The following is an 18,918-nucleotide window of genomic DNA, read 5'->3' on the forward strand; positions in this document are numbered from 1 at the left end:
TTATCCCTATTCTATGTTCTATATTTTAACAGGATTTTATTTCTGATGTCCTTTTTAAGGATTGTTTATTCCCCTTTGGGTCTTTGGTTGTTTGGGGACAGGGTTTGCTCTATTAGGAGTTGTGGTTTCCTCTAATCGCCCTATGTGGGATGAGGGTAGGCTACCCGTTTAGCTCTCGACGACCAAACCCTTATATGTAGAGATGCTCACTTAATCTTCTTAATCATTATTGTATGAACCGCTTGTTTTGTTTTCCCTCTGCATTAATATAATTCCGCTTTTTTTTTTTTTTTTTTTATATTGATAACCAAATCCCAAGTCATTGGATATTTCCATCAAAAGTCCTTCCAATTAGCTCAAGTGATGAGGATGAGTGGGAAAATGGATTAGGATTAGATTATATTCTCTCCATTGTAGAAAAGAAAAATATATAAATCAATGAATCAATAAATAAATAAATACAGAGCTGTCTTGCTAGAACAATACACAAGCATATTGCCTAAATTTTTGTGTGTGTGTGTGTATACATATATATAGTTGTATATTCCATTTCCAAGCTACAACAAGAGAACAATAAGCTTGGCAATTTCAAATGAAGAAACCCAAAAACAAAACAAAACAAAACAAAAAAAATTATAATCACATTTTGAAGACACTGTCATGCCTAATTGTTAGCACTAATACTTAAATAAGAAGATCATTTCTGAACGAGTCTCTCCTTGGTTTGGTCTTGTGGGGTTATATTGAGCGGTGTCGAACGCTCTGATTCAGATGAATGGATGAGGATTTGCATAACAATTACAACAAGGACCAAGAAAGTAGCTGAAAATGCAATGCCTTTCCATGAGGATAGGAGGGAAGACCATGGAACAAATTTGAAAATTCCATAGCCAATTAGGCAGGACCAGAGTAACACAACCTATATATTGTGACAAGAAAAATGGAATTAGAATGAGAAAAATAGGTAAGAAGGATTAGATGGTCAATTGTGAAATCTTACAATTAAGGACTTCACAGGTCTGCCAATGTTTTGAAGTTGCTGGTCACTGAATGTGCCTTTAGCAAAGTACTTCTCCAGTAAAGCATCCTGGTAGTTGAAAAGTTGGAAAAAAGAAAGAAAAAAGGGCATCAAACATACATATGCAGTTACTAGGGGGCTATAAAATGAGCATTGTCAAATGATGATGAAGATCTGTTTAGGTCTGTAGGCATGATTGCAATTTACTGTGCCCTATGAGCCAATTAAAAAGGAAATGCATTAGCAGGCGGTTGTGTCCCAAGCGGTTAAGAGCATTCACCCTTGCACTCGAGGTCATGCATTTGATTTCCCCTTTCCCCAATATCACTTGTATTATGAAAAAAAGAGAGTAAAAAGAAGGGAAAGGAAATGCATGAGAACCAAAGCAAAAGCAGCTATACCCGGAAGGATAAGTACTTTAAACCCAAATATGAGAGTTATGGGACTTCTATGTCTTGGCTGCACACAATTTTATTGATCTTTCTCAAATCAGCTGAGCTGTATCAGTTCAGAAACCTCCAAATATCGATCATTCTTACTTATTGCTTTTTTCTTGGGCTAACCTGGGCTATGTGTCCAGACAACCCCTTAAAAGTATCAAGCATAAGAGAATTTCATATAAAAATAGAAAAGAAAAGAAAGAATGTATTAATGAGTATACCTTGGTAACAAATACATCTTTACACCACTGTCCAATTCCGTCAGCCGTTTCGGGCAATTCCTGCATTGAATGTCTCCTGATTTGTAATTTTACCTGTAAGAATCAGAAACTCCTCATACTTAGTAACATATTTTTCTGACCTTTTTCCCACGACTGTTGGCACCATTTCATTTTTCAAGACAAGTTTGTGTTCAGTTTTCTGAGAGAAGCCTCAGTCCCATACTGTGTAGAAGGATGCAAGGGCACATCCAGCTCATCTAGCACGAAATGTCCCCTTCTACAGAATGACTGTCCTATTTAGTTTTTCCATATATAATTTGAAATGATATTGCTTTGTTTTTATTTAGCATTCAAATGAGCATAAGTCTATCCAGAATGGACACTTGACGGACACAGAACACCCAAGATAGAAACTTCTAATTAAGTAACAAAGGAACACTGCAGGAACAGCCCTTGCTCATAAGCATGTCCATGCTTTTCGTGCATAAAACTTGCTAGGTCTCAATTTGTCAATACAGTATATAGAATCTCACGTAATTATTCATCCATGAGTACTTTGTATCTTCCTTTTTAAAAAAAAAAAAAAATTCTGGTAGCATCTTTGGTTATGATAGTTATATGCTAAAGATCCATTTCCACATGTCATGTATGTGCACGGTTGGTAATTAGGTTGAGTGCATTGAAAAGAAGCTGGTTTATTGCTAAACCAGCCAGTAAATATATCCCTGAACCTCGTCCTGGTCACATTTTCTATGGTCTTCACTATTTTACTCGTGGATTCAAACTTTCTGACTTAAATGCTATCTTAAAAATTTGCATTATTTTTACAAACAGATTACCTCATTACTAGGACATTAGTAAAACAAAAGTAGTAAAGAAATACAAACCATATTTAAGAAACCCTGTTGATTCCATGCAAGATGATTTAAAGGTTCCTAAGTAAAACAGTTCATTTTTAAGAGAAAAACAATCAAGCAATTCCAATGTACCACACCAATTGAGATATACAGCTAAAAACTGATCAATGACAGTAAGAATGTGTAATGTTCCCTACAAGAAACTAATGATGCACTAACAAAAAAAAGTTAGCTATCTAATAACAAGTAACGTTATCAGCATATGCAGAAAGAGTTTAGTTGTCCTACCACAGAAGATTGCCCTCGAAATATTCTCAACAATGTAGGCGGTGGCTGATTTTTGGGAACAGCTACTGTACAATCATAAATTGCTGGAACAAATGAGCGCATCTGGCTTACTGATGAAACAAAACCCTGATAGTATGAAAGAAGTAATACAATTTTAATTAAAGGGGATACACAAAACTGTGGAAATTATGTTGATGAGTCACATTATGAAATTATGGGAAAAAGGAAATAATGGCAATGTACAAGGAACATCTAGTTTTAAAAATTCAAATAGGATACTGCAGACACCAATTTGACTCAAAAGGAAGGAAAAATGGTATGAAAAAAAATTGTAAACAGACTGTTACCTTTGTACGTGGAAGCAAGACATTCCTAGGAATAGGCAACCCTCTTGAAGCAGCAAACTCTTGAGCTACCATTAGCTTTGCCTGAGTAAATCGCGTTCCTTCTACAAAGAGAGCCAACCAAAAAGGCATGGGGAAATCCTCTAGTTGTTGAAAACCTGACTGTAGTGGGAAACCCCATGAGTTATAAAATGACAAAGAAGAAAGACTGTGTCAAACATATGCGTATAAACACATTTACAGATACCTTCAATGTAATTTCATCTTTAGTCCATCTTCTTTCCAAGAAGAAATATTCAGAAAACCACATTGACCAACCTATGACCTGCGTGCATGTATCACATTATTAACCCTTACTGAAAGATTATCACAATACAAAACTAAATAAATGAGTAAATTAAAGGACAATACATAAGTTAAAACATACCACAAAAAACATCATTAATTTCAATAGAATAGAAAGATACATGTTGAGTGAAAACTCACTGGGAGGAACATTACTTCTTTCTTCATGATGGCTAGTGCACTACCAAGGCAACCTGAGCGCTGTTATTAATAGATTCATTTCAATCAGTTAATTAGAAAGAACAAAGATTAAAACATGATTTTCAAGAAACAAAATGGTTAACAAGTATAATCAAATTGTTGACTCTGCCACCTCTAACTGTAAATCCTATTTTCATGACATAGAGGGTGAGGGGTTTGGAATAAAGAATAAAGAAAAGATACAGTGGGCAGGATGGTTTTCTGGAACTTGGACCAGTTATTCGGAAAATATTGATGAGGTCAACAGATGAAAGACAACAAAGGAAGAAGAGATGATGGTAACTTGTTTTTCATGAAGTCAGACAATTATATGGCAATTATTGCTTTTAAAACACAGACAACGATTAGTGTGCATGTTTAACATCATACAAGTGACACTGCTAGAAATAAATTCACAAAGATAAGCACCTGAGCTACGAGCCATCCAACAAGCCAATCAATGTCACTTCTGTGATTGCAAATGACAAGCGCATGTTCTTTACCTGTAAATTCCACAAACAAGACAACAGTCAGTCAACACGAGAGATTTGTAAACGTGAAAAAAACTCAATTCCTCTTCTTCTTTTTTCCATCAAAATATTAATTCTTCTCTATGACTGAAAGATTATGGAACACAACCCATTAATAATAGTCACCTCACCCATTAACTGAAAGGTGTCTGAATCTACATACAACTCAACCTGCAGCAGAAGTTCCAACTAGTTAGACCGTGATTAGGATCTAAAACTCAAGTACACCCATCCAAAACAGGAATGCCTATAAGTTCACAAGGTAAATATGGTGGTGATATAGCAAAAGTTTTGTTTCCACTGCATATTTGGCAATCTGATGCAATTCAGAGTGCGTAAAAAGAAAAATCGTTCTATAAATTAGAGTATAGAACTTAAATGACATTGACATATTGACAAATTATATGAGAGGAAGATTTTTTATCCTGAAGGTGCATGCCACTTTCCTCCTTTGCTGCTCACTTTTAAGCTTCAATATTTCTTGAAAGATTTAGCTTTTTGCAGAACCCCACTGATATTTAATTTATTCTTACCATCAAACTCTCCCCAATAAGCCAACCCAAATTGTAAGCCCTCTAAAAGTTTGGGATTATCAATTTGGCTGAAGATGTGTATATATTGGTTTCGTCATATCTTACCACGGTGCATTTCTCTAGAAAAGGTAACAAATACTATAAATGTGTGCTATGGAAAATTTCCCAATGAAGATGTAAAGGAATAAACAATTTATTTTCAGTACAAAGAAATAAACAATTTTAAGAAAGAATCACACCTTGATGCCTGCCCACCAATCAATAAGCCATATGAGTTCCAACCAAAGAAACTCTGCAACTACTTTGTTGATCTTTCTATACAACTTCTTTGATATAGGACGAAGAATGATGAAAGAAACTACCTGAAAGTGTGTATATGAATAAACTCAAGATATGTGCACTAAGTTAAACAAAACTTGAAAACTTGGGCAAGAAATGCTTTATGAAGGTAATTGAGAGATTTGATAACATTCATTAGATGATATAGAAAACCAGTGGCAGGTCCATTCTAATGTCGTAGCTTTACTAGAGAGAAAAATAGATTCCAAGTTTTGGCATGCAAGTCCAGTTGTATGGAGAGTTTGATGCACGTTATTGTAAGGAAGATATGAAATGTAAGTAAATGAGGAGTGTTAAAGGCACATACACCATATTCTAATAAGACAATTGGTTAAAAGACAAAGGTTTAGAGCATATAAGTGAATGGCATATTTCTTATTAACCATTCGATACTCATCCAAGAACTTAGAACATGGTATATGTCTCTTATTAAATTACTTAACAGTATGTCCTTGAATATTCTTGTATGTGCAATATGGTGTCAAGGTTTGGTAGCGATATACAGAACAAGGATGCCATTTATTGAGCCAAAAGTTATGTCATTCATCTTGGGAGTAAGCACCTATTAAAGGCATTACTTTACTGATGATTCAACTTTGCAGCTCTTCCCTGTTTCTCCCTTCAATTAAAACATTGTTAACAACTAATGAGGAGTCCTGTAAATATAAAGTTGTACCGTTGTGTTTGAAATTTACTATTATGATTACAATAATCGAAGAAACAGAGGCATTACAGAAAACCATGCCCAAATTGTAGTCGATTTTGAAGACCGGCGTCAATAAATCAGCATTGCTAATTTCCCTGCCTATAAGTTGTTATAAATTGTTAAGAAACCACTCTAAAGAATAGGTTAGAAAAATCTCTACTTGCTGTTTAAAATGCAATTGGGTCATTCAATTTACATGCAACAATCAAAACCACCGTCAGGAAAAGAAGCACATAACCACATAGCAAAAGGCCACAACTGGTAATAATATAAAATGGGATTTCTTCCAAAACACCAAATTGCAAAAATGGAAGCAAAAGGCATTGAGAGAGAGAGAGAGAGAGAGAGAGAGAGAGAGAGATTAATCATTAATGCAAGACATACCTGCATGAGATTAACAATGAGGCCTGAGAGAATGAAAACAACGCCAATGGGAACGATGGCAAGTACAGCTGGGATGGCCATGGCTGCTAATGCTATTCTGGCTTTGGGTTTGGAGAGGAAGAGGAGACAGAGATTCGATGGGAGACAGAGAGAGCGTTTGGGGATCATAACGAACGAACACTGTCTGCGTGCGTGTGTTTGTTTTGCTGAGACGCGAACTGGAAGCCGCTTCAAACGCTTGATGTCGTTACAAAATTTTATTATTCTTCAGCATTTACATGAAGCGCTATCATGTGATTCGTCATGTGGTGTAGGCTATTGAATAAGTTCATTAGGGATTTTTTTTACAATGCAAATATGTTTGTACTCGTTAGATTGATAGATTTATTTCTACTAAGTTATAGGTCATGATTTATTGGACTTTCTTCCCAAGATTTTGTACTAAGAACCTTCTCATTACATAGTGTAAATTCGAAGTATGCCCAAATAACGTCTTTTGCTTAGGGTTATAATCCGCAACTTCAGAAAAAATAAGGATGATTTTGAAAAAATTGAAATTTAACATAGTTATCAAACGGTCTTAAGAAAGCCTCAATTTTGTTACAAAACACCAAATTTGAGATTACCTACCCCCAAACTTAAATCAAACTTGTCCCTAATATTCAAAATTAAATAGCATGTAATGTTCTTAAGAGTAAGAAGGGAAAAGTGGGAAAGATATTACCATGATGAAGAGGGATAGTAAGAATCCTTGCACACACACACACACACACACACACACACACACACACACAAAACATAATCAACCAAGCAAATAGTCAACAACAGAGTCTAGTGCAGTGGAAAAGAGCCTTAACTTGCTAATATGTGGTGTCAAATTCGAGCTCCTATGACACTTGACAGCATGTAGAGGTGTCAAATGGATCATATAGGCCCGGTCCGTTTAGAATCGGCCCATTTAATAAATGGGTTGTGTGGACCCGTCCATTTATGAAAATCAACAATCACGCCCGAGCCCATGTGGGATATGGGCCCACGCCTATGCATTGCATTTTTTTTGTAATTCTTTTTACAATTTCATTTAAATCTTTTTTACAATTATGTTATATACTAATAGATTTATTATTTTTTGGAAAAAGAGGCCAGTAACTTTATTCAAATTACATTTAAATAGAAAATGACTAATAGTGTGGGTGAGAAAACCTTTCCCTTACTTAATCGGACCATGTCGTGTCGAACCTACGATCCGTTTGACACCTCTAACAGTGTGAGTGAGAAAACCCACCAAAAAGAAGATAAAAGAAAGAAAATACCCAAGAAAATAAAAGTATAGAATAATCCAGCAAAGGAAAGAAATGCATGAGCATGGAAACAATTCCCATCGCTCCTTTGCTTTGACCAAAGTTTCCATGGCTCCCAATGTAATCTTCTTTTCTCTAACTTCATTGTAGATTATTCAGTACATGCAACCCATTAGAATTAGGATTCTCAGTCAGAAGCAAGTATATTCTTTTTGGGTTTCCTTGTTTTTTCCAGATTCTCTTATCAAATAGGAGTTGGAAAGGAAAAGAACTAGTTGAGGCACCTATAAATACACAATGTAAGACGAGAGAGAAAAACAGAGACGCAAGCGCGCACACACTTGATGTTTCCTAAGGAATTGTTATGGCTTTGGAGTCTTTGTCGTTGAAGTAGGCAAGAAAGGCTTTCCCTTTCAGATTTCAATTCCGTTTCAGGTCAGTCAGGTAATCAATCCTACTGATCTTACATATTTAAATTGTTAAGAGCAAGTATGATTATGAAGGAGGTTGTAGAGATTTTGAGGCATGCAGAGATAAAGAAGGGTAGAGGGTTGATAAGGAGGTTAACGGAGAGTAACCCTAAGCAGCCACTTTATTGGATTGCGTCAGCAAGGTTGGAGGAGGAGGCTGGGGAAACAGAGGCCTCAAAGTAATTGATTCAGAAGGGGTGTAAGGAGTGCCCCAATAGTGAGGATGTATGGTTGGAGGCCTGCATGATTATTGCGATTTCGAATGAAGAAGAGGCTAAGGCGGTGATTACCAATAGGTTGTTTTCGATACCCCATTAGATGAAGTTGGGGATGCGGGCTACAAATTTGGAACATGATGACTCGAATAAGAGCAGGGTTTTGAGGAAAGGGTTGGAACGCATTACTGATTTCATTGTGCTGTGGAAGGCAGTGGTTGAGCTCGCCACAAAATCGAATGAGAAAGATCTCATCTTGTTGCTTTAGAGGGCTGTGGAGTGTTATCCACAGCTCATGGAATTGTGGCTTGCATAGGCAAAGTTAGAAACTTGTGAACCAAAGAGACCTAGAATGATTCTTGCGAAAGCCGGAGAAAGTGAGGGAGGCACAGAGGGAGTATAGATGAAGTCAGCAACTATTGAAAGAGGGTTAGGTAATGTTGAGAATGAGAGCAAATTACTTGATGAAGGGTTGAAGAGATTCCTTTCATTCTTTAAGTTGTGGCTGATGCTTGGACAACTAGAGGAACAACTTGATTGTTTGGAAAGAGCTGAGGCATATGACTTGGGCCTCAAGCATTGCCCTAATTCTATACTACTCTGGCTTTCTCTTGCTAATCTTGAAGAGAAGTTAAATAGGGTGACTAGTGCCCGCAGTGTCCTCACGCTAGCCAAGAACAAAAATCCTCAGATCCCTCAACTGTGGCTTGCTGCTATTCGAGCTGAAATGAGGCATGGTAATAACAAGGAAGCTGATATTTTGATGGCCATGGCTTTGGACGAGTGTCCCAATAGTGGTATTTTGTGGGTAGCATATATTGAGAGTATGGCACCCCTACCACGTTTTCAATGGAAGAACAAGATTATGGATGCCCTCAGGAAATATGATCACTATCCCCATGTCAGTGTTGATGTGGCCAAGTTATTCTGGCATCATAGTGAGGTTGTAAGAGCTAGGACTTGGCTCAATAGAGTTGTCACAATTGCCCTGGATATTGGGGACTTCTGGGCTTTATACTTCAAATTTGAACTTCAGCATGGGACTGATGAAAACCATAAGGATGTTTTGAGAAGATGCATTGCTGCACAACCAAAGCATGGTGAAAAATGGCAACCTATTTCCAAGGCCCTGCACAACTCTCACCAACCAACTGAAGGTATCTTGCACCAAGTGGTGGTTGAGCTTGGCAAGGAAGAAAGCTCGCAATAGGCAAGGCAACAGGCAGCTCAAATTGATAAACTCCAGTGGTCTCAAATGTTAGAGTGGTTTCTTCCAAACTGCATTTGAATTGCAGATTAGTACTCTTGGCATTAATTTATTAGAGTTGTTGGAATTGATAAAATTATTCCATAATATATTTTCCTTTACAATATTCCTATCTCTCAAATTTGCAAAAGCAGACATACACATGCCTGTTTAAGGATATTGTAACGAAACAACTCCAAAACTATGACAATCACCATTTTCCGTAGGTTGGCCTGTACAGATATACTTAGGGTCTAGATAACCAAGTCTCCTATGTCTAAACCAATGTGCTTATTATCTAGGACTTGTTAATAGGGACCAACCTTGAAGGTCCAAAACCAGAGACTTTGGCCATGAAATAGTAGTTAAAGTATGTTGGATGACTTGACATTGCCATGAATGATCATTGGTTTTGATAAGTTTGCTGTAGAATGAAGATAAGCAAGAGCTGCTGCAAATTTTGAGGCTATCTTCAAAATGTATCCCAAACTTTTCCCATTCTTATATGGGAGCTTTAGTCTTTAAACAACAGCCCAAGAACTTCACCACATTTCGATGGTTTACTTTTTTTGTAAGAGTGACCACAATTTCACTTTTAAAAAGCTCAATTTGCTCTTCCTCCATTGCTTTTTCTGGCTAAAGTCCTCGATGAGATGTTTCAGTTCCACCATCTCCTGAACCAAAAATGTGAGCCTTCTTATAATAGTCAGCAGTCACCTCTAGCTCCTCGGTTGTAAAAAATTTTGTGCCTCAGTTCCAGTGAAGCAATTTGCTGCTCTAACAATAACCCTCCTTTTTTTTGGAAGAGCTTGGGTTTTAGCTTAATAAACTTATGCTTCTTCACACTGATATAAATTCTGGAGATCACAAACAAAAGCTGAGACTTGCAAGGTTACATTTAATTAAATCTAATGTTAAAAGGAGCATAGCACTTATCAAAACCTGTATGATAATTCTGGAAGGAAAACTATTAGTCCTGATAATGTTGCACCAATATATATATATACATATATATATATAGCTCCGATATTTTGGACCACAGGGGTCCAAGAGATTGTGGTCACCCACCATTGGATGTTAATCTAACGGTTCAAAAAAGTTTCTTAAAAGGAGTGCAAGAGTGAGTGAACCGTTGAATTTACATCCAACGGTGAGTGACCACAAATCTCTTGGACTCCTGTAGTCCAAGAGATCGGGACTGTATATATATATATATATATACACAATGCATGTAGGGAGAAAAAGAGAATCCCATGACAAGGATAAGAGTGGCTAGCTTTGGTTATGTATCCTCAAGTATCTATGTATCCATTGCTCTTGTGGCCTCATCTAAAGCCTAAGATAAACCATAATGATCGACAACTTATGGCTGGAGGAGATTGAGCAGTTCATAGGAATCGTCCTCCCCTTAATCATGATGATTCAAATTCAAAAGATGAAGAAGAAATCCTTGTCCAACATGATAATATCGGGGAGGAAACTAAGAAAATAGAGATTCATATTTTCAGTGGTACTTCGTCAATCGAAGACTTCCTTGATTGGCTTTCTGAATGTGAGAAATTCTTTGCTTCAAGATAATACCAATGCAATGAATAAATCAACATAAATCACCACTCGAACCTCCAATCGTTTTTAGAACCCTAAATGTGGCAAGAATAACACCAACAATCCGTATGCCAAGTTTCGGGGTGACAAGTGTTTCAAGTGCAGCAGCAACAAACACCACACTAGTGCTTGTCAAGGCCTCAAACCATTAAATTTGGTAGAAGGAGAACTCGAGGATATCGAAGATGGTGTGATAGATGAAGAATATGTGGAGAGGGAAAGTGATGAATTGGCCTTGGTACTATAGCGAGTCCTATATTCCAAGCCTAGTGATGACAATCAAAGGCATCAGAGTTTTCACTCCAAGTGTATTGTTAATGACAAAGTATGCCAATTAGTATTGGATGGAGGAAGCTATTAGAACTTTGTAAATCAGAAATTACTAGACCACTTTCAGTTGCCCACAGAAAAGAATCCACACCTATACCTAGTGAGATGAATTAAAAAGGGACCGAGTGAGAAGGTGCCTGAAACTTGTAAAATTTTCATCTCCATCGAAAAATATTACAACGATGAAGTAGTTTGTGATGTAGTCGACATGGACATCACACATGTAGTTTTGGGCAGGCCTTAGATGTGGGATTGAGACGTTACGCACCGAGGATAGAACAATGTCTAAAAATTTACATGTGGAGCGCATTTGATCACTTTGTCCCCCATTGGCAGGTCTTCGGGTTTAGAAACAACAAAAACAAGCTCGAAATTAATCACTATAATTAATTCAGAACAGGAAGTTGCAGCAGAAGCCAAATAAACCAAACAGATTTGTGTTGTTGTCATGAATGGATTACTAGCAGTTGAAGCAGAGTCCCCAATGGTACAGATTCCTCAACAAGTGCAAACATTACTATAGGATTTCGAGGAATTGATTTTGGAGGAGCTACCAGATGTTCTACCTCCCATGCGGAACATCCAGCATCAGATTGACCTCATCCCTAGAGCTGGTTTGCCTAATTTACCCCACTATTGGATGAGCCCGAAGAAGAATGAGATCCTAAGAGAGAAAAATGAAGAAATTCTACAGAAGGGGTTTATTCGAGAAAGCTTTAGCCCATGTGCTATACTCGTTCTTCTTATTCCAAAAAAGGACAAGACATGGAGGATGTGTGTAGATAGCAAGGCCATCAATAAGATAACCGTGAAGTATTGTTTCCCTATTCCTCTTTTGGACTACATGTTAGATGAGCTGTATAGAGGGAAAATGTTCTCTAAACTCGATTTGCGAAGTGGTTATCACCAGATTCAAATTAAGCCTGGGGATGAATGGAAAATAGCATTCAAGAGCAATGATGGATTGTATGAGTGGCTAGTCATGCTATTCGGGCTATCCAATGCACTTAGCATATTTATGCGGCTCATGAATCAAGTTGTACGCCCTTTTATCGGTTCATTTGTTGTTGTTTACTTTGATGTTATTCGCATTTATAGTAAATCAAAATGTGAGTATTTGGAGTAATTGAGGATGGTGCTGGAAGTGTTGCATAAAAATAAGCTCTTCCTAAATATCAAGAAGGGCAGTTTTTTCACCAACCAATTAATTTTTCTTGGCTATGTTGTGAGCTCTGAAAGTATTCTTGTTGACAACGACAAGGTGAAAGCCATCCAGGACTAGCTTCCACCCAAAATCGTTTCTGAATTACTTAGCTTTCATTAGTGGTGGAGCCAGGAATCTTAAACAATCAAGCTATCACTCAACCATTGATCTCCCATTTTGTTCTGAAATGGACCCTTAATAATATTCATGACTGACAATGCCCTCTCCACTGAAGCAGTTGCAACTGGTAAAACTAAAGACAATGTAATAAGCAAATTCACATAATTGAATACTTGACGCATCCTTGTCTCCACCATTTTTTCTTGCAAGATCACCAATCCCTTCCAATTGAGAGAAATCACTACTCGAATGCACATAATGAATATAAATCTCAAGTAGATCTTCAAGTGCCAAACAATCCTCATCCGAAAAGTCTTGAGGATAAAATTGAGCAAGACGAAGTAGCTTTGGTTTATCAAAAGCTATAAATGAATCTTTCGGACTCAAACATGCCAAACAAATAAGCAACTCAGTATTTACCTCATTAAAGCGATTATCTAACTCTATAATTTGCTCATCAATGACATAAATACAGAGTTCCACAAGATAATGATTATGATTTGTCTTTATTCGAGCATTATGCCTTGACCTCCCTAGAAGTATAAATGCCTATTCCATGTTAGGCACATCAATACGATGTTTCTCAGAAAAAGAAGATACTTCATTAACCAATGCATTGAACCCATTATTCCTCATCTAATGTAGCTTTTCATTCTATGATTTCATTAAAGCCATTGCTATCACAATTTCTTGATCTTTCCATTGCAATGCTTGTGACACACCATTTGTGAGTCCCAATATGGCTTTCATCAAGAAAAGGTGAAACACAAACTCAAAAGTACGTATTTCTCTCATTAACTTATTTGCTTCACCTGCACTATTATTGGGATTATCATCAATAACCATTTGAAGCACATGAACGACGGATGAAAACATAGAAGTGATGATAATCAAGGTACCATAGTGTGAGTTCCATCGTGTGTCACCGGAACCTTTGAGACTTGTTTCTTGATTTAAGCCTAGCCCCGTTACAAGACAATCATTTTCAAAAGCTACCACAAGCTTTGCTTGGAGTTGCCCTCTAAGTAAATCACATCGCTTACAAGATGCCCAAACATGCTTAACCACACTATTAGCAGTTGCAAAAAAAGAGGCAATGTCTATATTTTTTTTTAGCCATGGCAACAAGAGCTAGTTGAAGTTGATGAGAAAAGCAATGATGCACAAGGTTGTTCTCTTAATATCTTTGTTTTAAGGCCATTCAACTCACCTTTCATATTGCTAGCACCATCATTACCTTGTCCTCGTAGCTTGGAAAGGCTCATACCGTTGAGAGAAAAGAATATGTCAATAGCATCCTTTAGTGAACTTGAAATAGTGTCGGTAACATCTTGGATACCCACAAATCCTTCAATTACATATGTCCTTGTTATCCACATAATGCAACACCATAGCCATTTGCTCTTTTACTGACACATTACGTGCTTCATCCACTAATATTGAAAAGAATCTATCTTTTAGACTATCCATGATAGCATCAAGTGTTTCAAGGGCACATGAATTCACAAGATCTTTTTGAATGCAAGGAGCTATTAATTTGAGATTCTTCGGAGCATTTTCCATTACAACTTCTCTAACTTTATCATCACTATCTGTAAGGAATTGCAATAGTTCTAAGTAATTTTCCATATTGCTTGAAGTGGCACTTTCATCATGGCCATGAAAAGCAAGACCTTGTCGCAATAAAAACTTAGTGCACTTGATTGATGCAATCAAGCATGTGTGATAAGCCTTACGAGCTTCGTCGGAGTGTTTGCTCATTGCTGTTTCCATATGTGTATTTTGATTCATCAAATGTGTAGTAGCTTCTCTAGCTTTATTATGAACACTCTCAACCGGTCCAACATGCATCTTAAATCTTTCCCTCCCTTTCTTTCAATTTTTAAATCCACCTCTAATGAAAGCTTCACTACCCACTTGTTCAAAATTGGTTTTAAAGAGATAGCAATAGAGACAAAATGCCGTATCTTTAGATATACTATACTCCAACCAATCAAACTCATCAAACCATTAGGGAATGAAGCGTCGATTAATTCCTGACATATTAGTTTGTGGGAAATTTTGACCTCTAGGTTGACAAGGTCCTTTTTGTAAATATGATATTCAGACCTCATCTCTCATATTAGCGTCTTAATCTATCATTCGAATTCTTAATCCAGGGTATACTTGAAGATTACCCAAAACACCATCTAACTAACTTTGTCTTGAACTACCCACATTATTTGAACTATCAATATTATCCGAACTACCTAAACCTGATGATGACTTTCTCTTAAAAAATCGTTACATAATAATTCTACATACATAAAATAATCAAAATAACTAGCACTATTTATTTGGATATGACAATTTTCTAACTGGCTTTCAGCCGTTGAATTAGTAGGTCATTTGTAAATAGCTGGGGTTTTGTTTATGCTCTGTACTTTTTTTGTTTATTTTTCACATAATATCCTATAATAGGCTGTTGATAAGTGCTGATTGTTTATTGCTTGTTATTGTCTATATTGCAACGGACTAAAATTATTTTTATAATATTAGAGTGCAGGAAAATATAGTTTCTCCAATTAAGTTGATGATTGCAGAGGAAGAAAAGTTCCAAGGAAAAGCATTGTCCTTATCCCATACAAAGACTGCAATCAGTACCATAAAGGAGAAATTCAGTCAGCAACAGCTACGAAGGTTTGAAGAGAGTTGTTTTGGTCATCTCTTACTGATTGAGGACCTAAAGTGGACTTCGCCAATTGTCCACGGCTTGTTGTTGAGGAAGGCTGATCTGAAGACAGTTTCCTAAGTAAACGGGATCAAATTCATCGTTGGCAATAAGGTGATCCAATTCAAGGCGTAGCAATTTCGTGTCGTCACAGGGCTAAGGTTTGGAAACCTTCCCTTCATTCCGATTGCCACTAATGAGAACTGCTCATTGAAAAGGAAGTACTTTCGCAACGATTAAACTGTCAACCTTTTGGAATTAGAAAAAGCCTTCCTCGACTGCGCTGATGCGGACGATGTATTGAAGCTCGGATTTGTATACTTTGCTGTGTTTGTGCTGTTGGGCAGTGAAAAACATGTCCATATTGACATGCGATATTTGAAGTTGGCGAAAGACCTTGAAGAGTTTGTGAAGTGTCCATGGGGTGCTGTGTCTTATGCCAAGACAAATGCGTCACTTCTGAGGGCACTTTGTGCAGATTACCAGCGAGTGAAAGTGCCCAAAAAAGCTGCGAAAACAAAAAAATCTGAAAGAAATCAAAGACAACGGCAACTGGTAAACAAGAGAGTACCACCTCAAAGGTTTTGCCTTTGCACTTCATGTGAGCAAATTTTCATTCATGTTTAAGTTAAATTTCATTTGTTTACAGTGAGTGACGTTTTCTTCCTCAAACCAGATTTGGGCTTATGAGGTATTTCCAGCATTGGCTGCACTACATTTGGAGGTGCACGAATATAATGCCTATATCCTTCGTATACTACATTGGAGCTCGTTTTCATGAGCTAATGAGCCAAGTATTCGAAAACTGTGAGGTTAGTTATGTTTTTAATGATAATGTTAAGCATATGAAAATATAATAAGTTTACTGATATGTATATTGTCTATGTAAATTGCAGGTTGATGTGAAACTTCTTCGACCATCTGTAATTGACAAGCAGCAATCGTATTGGACTTGGGGTGACAGTGTTGACGACACTGAAGAACTTGTTGAGTTGTTTGGCGATGACGCTGAACAAAGAACCATCACTTCTACCTCTGTAGAAGAAAAAGGTGAGAACATTGACGAAACTGCTAGACGAAGGTAAGCATTACCTTTTTTCTAATACATACATCATAATACTATAGGAAAATAACTGCTGTATTTGGGATATATTTTGGAAATATTGTAACACTTGCATTATAGCTGAATGCAGGGTAAACTCGCGTCCACTAAGTTACGCACTTTGAAGCATGACTTTCAAAAGACAAAGGATGAATTGGCCAAAGTAGCCAGTTCTAATCGAGCGCTTTGCAACAGAGTGCGTGAGTTGGAAGAAATGGTACGGAAGGAGTCATCGAAATGTGAAAGAGTTTGCAAAAAGTAAAAAGTGTGAAGGATTTCGGCCAGACCCTCGCTTCCATGGAACACTATTTTAAGCTAGAGATAGAGCAGTTGAAAAAACGAAGTTGTGGGTTGAATGAAGGTGGGGAAGGACATGAGGAAATCGATAGTCCTCATATGAATGAAGGAGGCGACAATGACTTGTCGCCATTACATGACTATGTTAGTCCACCTACAGAATCGGCAGCAATGGAAACACAAGTCCCCGGTGATGGAGCCGAACCCTCCGCAACCATGGTAGTCGAAGAGGCAGAAATGGCCGCTTCAGTTCCTCACTTACAAGTGCATGAAGCAACTGAGCAAGAACAATCCAGGAATCTGCCTACCCTAGAAGATGTGGCCGAGTGTGACAAAATCTGCCAAAAACTGTTGTTTTTGTTAGAAGATTGGAAAATAACTGACAGTATGCCATCGGGAGGTCCGATGAATCCTCCAAGTATACCCAAAGTTAGTATGGCTGGTGATGAAGAAGGTAGTTGAGTGTTGAAAAAAAAGAAGTGGAAGGTAAAGGGTGCAGAAAAAGCGCCCATCGCAGACATTGTTGAGTCCATTTACTGATCCTTTGAGGAAGAAGAGGACGATGAGTGTGTCAGATGCGACTGCAACCCCGCCATGTTTTGATCCATCAAAACCCCTGCCCATTGAAGATGTGAAGGCAGTAATAGAGTTTTGCACTGCCTGGAAAAACGATATCAGGTTAGGATTCTTTACCTTTGAAATCCAATCTTCATCCTATTCTAGTATGTAGTCATATATTAATGATAAAATGTAGAGTTTGCTTTAATATACATGTGTATATTTGTTATGAACAAAGTCAGAATTTTGAGAGGGGTACAAAATTCACCGTTGCAAGTTTGCCTTTTGTAGTGCGGAGGTGCAATTGGAATCATGTTCAGTGGGCGCTGATTTTTTTCTATAAACTCATCGATGATACGGAATGGATTAGCTCAAGGGTAAGAATACATAAATCTCTACTTAATTACGATAATTCAATTGTTTTGTCGCCTTTATTAAGGGTACAGTTGTATGAAATTGTGTTGATATTATATATATGAAATTGTGCTGATATTATATGTGTCAACTTTCAGCACCTGGACATGGCAACCTTTCTTATCCGGAAAAGGCAACTCTCTCATCCGTTGGTATTTGGAACTGACTGGACAACGGCAGATTATTGCTTGCAGGTAAACATGTTACCATGTTACATTCACTGCTTCATTTGCTTTCGGTTGTCATTCTGTAATATGCCTTCATTTCAATGTGTGCAGCAATTTCTAGAGCCGTTCAAAGCGACTGCCAAGAAACGTGGATCGAAGAAGGCAGCTGCTTCAAACACCATTGACCTTCCGCCCAGCAAGCTGAACAATGTACATCCCTATGTGCGCGGTACGTGGCAACACGAGTATGGCCAAGCTTGGACAAAAGAGTTCAAATTAGAGATTGAGGATTCGAATAGACATAAAAGATCTGCCAAAACATGAATCAAAAAATTGAACCGATTCAACAACACCCGTCTGTACCGTGAGCTAGAGTTGGCTACATAAAAGGCTAGGAGTGTCCAATTTGATTGGAAAAAGTATGAGATAAAAATTAGAGATTCAGGATTCAAATGGACACAAAAGATCTGCCAAAACATGAATCAAAAAAACTGAACAGATTCAACAATACTCGTCTATACCATGAGCTAAAGTTGGCTACATAAAAGGCTAGAAGTGGCCAATTTGATTGGAAAAAGTATGAGAATTAAAATTAGAGATTGAGGATTGGAATGGACACAAAAGATCCGCCAAAACATGAATAAAAAAAATTGAACATATTCAACAACACTCATCTGTATCGTGAGCTAGGGTTGGCTACATAAAAGGATAGTAGTGTCCAATTTGATTGGAAAAAGTATGAGAATTCAAATTAGAGATTCAGGATTCGAATGGACACAAAAGATCTGCCAAAACATGAATAAAAAAAATTGAACAGATTCAACAATACCCGTCTGTATATAATCTTCAAGGGTCCCACTGGGTTGCAATCGAAATTGATTTCGTCAGACATACTGCAACTGTGTATGACTCCTACGTTGGTTTTACCATAACTTCGAAGCTGGTTACACTTCTGCACCCTATTAGCGATACGTTGGCATGAGTGCTGTACAAT

The 18,918-nt window shown here is 37.4% G+C and overlaps 2 protein-coding genes, 1 long non-coding RNA gene and 1 pseudogene across 3 annotated transcripts; 2 read left to right on the forward strand and 2 right to left on the reverse strand.

Annotated features, from left to right (window-relative positions):
• Positions 1-370: 370 nt before the first annotated feature.
• On the reverse strand, positions 371-6,450 carry LOC117625737 (1-acyl-sn-glycerol-3-phosphate acyltransferase 3-like). Its single transcript, XM_034357279.1, has 11 exons — positions 6,186-6,450; positions 4,996-5,118; positions 4,355-4,394; positions 4,123-4,196; positions 3,655-3,714; positions 3,416-3,493; positions 3,172-3,330; positions 2,825-2,950; positions 1,680-1,772; positions 1,001-1,087; positions 371-919 (listed from the first exon to the last, which is right to left on the reverse strand). The coding sequence occupies exons 1-11, from the start codon at positions 6,351-6,353 to the stop codon at positions 698-700; spliced, it is 1,230 nt and encodes a 409-aa protein (XP_034213170.1). The 5' UTR covers positions 6,354-6,450; the 3' UTR covers positions 371-697.
• Positions 6,451-7,977: 1,527 nt separating this feature from the next.
• On the forward strand, positions 7,978-9,381 carry LOC117625519 (annotated as a pseudogene).
• A 3,312-nt stretch (positions 9,382-12,693) lies between these two features.
• On the reverse strand, positions 12,694-14,527 carry LOC117625521. Its single transcript, XM_034357062.1, has 5 exons — positions 14,098-14,527; positions 13,887-14,024; positions 13,489-13,776; positions 12,850-13,209; positions 12,694-12,800 (listed from the first exon to the last, which is right to left on the reverse strand). The coding sequence occupies exons 1-5, from the start codon at positions 14,525-14,527 to the stop codon at positions 12,694-12,696; spliced, it is 1,323 nt and encodes a 440-aa protein (XP_034212953.1).
• A 3,144-nt stretch (positions 14,528-17,671) lies between these two features.
• LOC117626434 lies at positions 17,672-18,085 on the forward strand. The gene is made up of 3 exons (XR_004585565.1): positions 17,672-17,720; positions 17,856-17,951; positions 18,036-18,085. It is a non-coding gene; the product is annotated as an uncharacterized LOC117626434 (long non-coding RNA).
• The last annotated feature ends 833 nt before the right edge of the window (positions 18,086-18,918 follow it).

Source organism: Prunus dulcis, chromosome 4 (assembly GCF_902201215.1).
Source record: "Prunus dulcis chromosome 4, ALMONDv2, whole genome shotgun sequence".
Taxonomy (NCBI): Eukaryota; Viridiplantae; Streptophyta; class Magnoliopsida; order Rosales; family Rosaceae; genus Prunus; species Prunus dulcis.